This window comes from Camelus ferus, chromosome 10, assembly GCF_009834535.1.
Source record: "Camelus ferus isolate YT-003-E chromosome 10, BCGSAC_Cfer_1.0, whole genome shotgun sequence".
Taxonomy (NCBI): domain Eukaryota; kingdom Metazoa; phylum Chordata; class Mammalia; order Artiodactyla; family Camelidae; genus Camelus; species Camelus ferus.
In genome coordinates, this window is record NC_045705.1 from 55,769,082 (window position 1) to 55,771,911 (window position 2,830).

Genomic DNA, 2,830 nt, shown 5'->3' on the forward strand with positions numbered 1-2,830 from the left:
AGGAGTTCTACCTGAATCAGTCATGAGAGAAGAGTGAAGAAGTTCTGGTTCTTCAAATGTGACACAAGAGTCTAAAGGATATAGTTTACTTAGGATAGAAACCTAAGAGAAGGACTTTACCAGGCAGGGAAGAGGGAGGCAGTCCCAAGGAGCCATGGAGAGAAGAGGTACATTTCCTGAGGTGAATTTTGAACAACAAACATTGATCTATTCTCTGCTAGGTTCTGCTCTAGGTGCTTTTTACTTATTTCTCCTTTAAAATTTTTGCATAGTTTCATTTTAGTTTTAGTTTATGCACATTGATGAGACTCTTCCTCTGGGCAGTTTTTGATGCTACCAAAATATCTAGGTCTCATATATAGGAGAAAGCATTGTAATTTAAGCAAGAAAAGGTTAGCGTTCATAACCCAAACTCAAGAAAGAAATTCATCCATATTTTATTTAGGGCGGTGAAAAAAAAAAAAAAAAAAACTTGGGAAAAATAGGGTGTGATAATAGGTACAAAATGTAGTAAATCTTTGGCCTGATTTGGGACCTTCTTCTGGGCACCAGTGAAATTTTTAGCTCCAGGATTCAGCACCAGCCTTTCTAAGACCCAGGAGATTGCTGATGGCATGACGGATCTCCTTGGTCTTAATACTGTATATGATTGGATTAAGCATGGGAGGCACAAAGAGGTAGACATTGGCCATAAGAAGGTGGACAGCAGGTGGAGCATGCTTCCCAAAGCGATGAACCAGGGACAGCCCCACCATGGGCACAAAGAACACCAGCACAGCACAGAGGTGTGAGGTACATGTTTGGAAGGCTCGGAGCCGCTCCTCCTTGGAGGCCAGTCTTGCCACTGTGTGCAGGATGACCCCATAGGACAGTGCAATGAGCACCAGGTCCAGCATCACAGTGAACACCACCAGGCTCAGCCCATACAGGTTGTTGAAGGTGGTGTCTGTGCAGGCCAAGTGTATGACCTCCTGGTGCAGGCAGAAAGAATGGGAGAGGACTCGAGACCCACAGTAAGGAAAAGTCCTCAGGAGGAGAACAATGGGAACAGTGGCTACAGGTCCCCGAAGGATGACAACCAGGCCTGCCCTGACCACTCGCTGGCCGGTGATAATGACCGAGTACCTCAGGGGGTGGCAGATGGCCACAAAGCGGTCAAAGGACATGACAAGGAGTACTGAGGACTCCATGAAGGAAAATGAGTGGATGCACAACATCTGGATTTGGCAGGCTCCAAAGTAGATATCACGTGAGTTGAACCAAAAGATTCCCATAGTGGTGGGCAAGGTGGACACTGACAGGCCCAGGTCAGTGAAGGCCAGAAAGGAGAGGAGATAGTACATGGGTTTGTGCAGACGAGGGCTGGTCTTAATAATTATCAGGATGAAGCAGTTGCCAGAGATGGCCACGAGGTACATGAGGAAGAAGAAGATGAAAATCCATTGCTCAATGGTTTCCAACCCTGGAAAGCCAGTGAGGTAGAGCACGGGGCTAAACTGAGTGATGTTGGACAAGTGCATCCTGGGGGGATGCTGGGCTGACGTTCTTCTGGGGCTGAGCTGAAAATAAATGATTGTTCTGGTTATTAATTCTTTGGCTTCAAGAATATTCACACCGTCATTATCAGAATCATGCTCATTGTCATCTTTGGTATCTACTTTACTACTGTCAACTCCACCGTCCTCCTACCTGATGGAAACTTTCTTTAAAGTACCAGGCTCACTAGGTTTTCTCTCGATTTCTATTCCTTCTCTGTCTCCTTTGAGACTTCTCTTTCTTACTCAACCCTTAAATACAACCATTCTTTTTCTTGGCAGTTTTCTGTCCATACTTTATTTTTCCTCCTTAGAGAACATCATCACTCTCATGAATGTATTTACTAACTTTATGTTGATAAATATAAAATACATAACTGTATAATTCTCTTCTTTTTGATTTGCAGACTCACATATCTAACACCAGGTTGAGCATCTGGATCTAGTGTTACCCAGTTTTTTCAAAATTTTAATTTATACTAACTTCCCCTAACAGGGCTTTCATTCAGTTGTTTTCACTAACTCAGGAGTAGAAATGTGGACTTCAGAAATAAGTTGAAGATGAGATATATGTTTGAGTAATAATAGTATATAGGCTGGATGAGGAAACTTAAAAAGTGAGGGTAGAGGGAAGTTTCTAGAATTGAGCTTTGGGAACATCTGAATTGTAGAGTTGGAAAAGAGAAGGCTCCACTAAAAGAGACAGAGGGGGAAAAATGCCAGTTAGAGGAAAACCAGGAGACTGTGGTCTTGTATCAGTTTCAAGAGGGATAAATCAATGATATGTAATGTTGCTAAAGGGACAAAGTAATAAGACCTGGAAGTGACCAAAGGATTTAGCAACATGGAAGTTACAGCTGATCTTGAGAAGAGCAGTTTCAGCGAGGTAGTGGGGAATAAAACCATCCCTGCCCCCACCCCCAGAAAGACCATGACCATGTCAGTATTTCTGTTTCCCTCTGCTGTGGCCGTGGCTGCTTTTGGGTCAGAACAGTGACAGGTCCCAGCCGTTTTCCACAGGACCACCTGAGTGGGCAGCCAAGCATTATCAATAAAGCAGTTCTTAGGAGGGAAAAAAGTGTGTTCGTGAGCCAGAGAACAAGTGGACAAGAACAATGTAGTAGGTTTCCAGGGAGTGATGGTGGCCCAACTGAGGTTCAGAAATTCAAAGTGGAACTAGTCAGTGCTTAAGTGTGTTTTTAATCACTGTGTTTACCTGTTTGAAATCAGAAAATGACTATACAGAGATTTGAACTGAACCAGGTTAAAGTTAGGATAGGCTAGAATGAATAAAG

General features: G+C 43.4%; 1 protein-coding gene across 1 annotated transcript; it reads right to left on the reverse strand.

Moving 5' to 3' along the window:
• Positions 1 to 560: 560 nt before the first annotated feature.
• LOC102504076 (olfactory receptor 51M1) lies at positions 561 to 1,521 on the reverse strand. Its single transcript, XM_006195453.2, has one exon. The coding sequence runs from the start codon at positions 1,518 to 1,520 to the stop codon at positions 561 to 563; it is 960 nt and encodes a 319-aa protein (XP_006195515.1). The 5' UTR covers position 1,521.
• Between the last annotated feature and the right edge of the window lie 1,309 nt (positions 1,522 to 2,830).

What these genes read in the sequence shown, in the direction of transcription:
- LOC102504076 (XM_006195453.2), bottom strand. Translation starts at nt 1,520, where the DNA reads ATGCACTTGTCCAACATCACTCAGTTTAGCCCCGTGCTCTACCTCACT.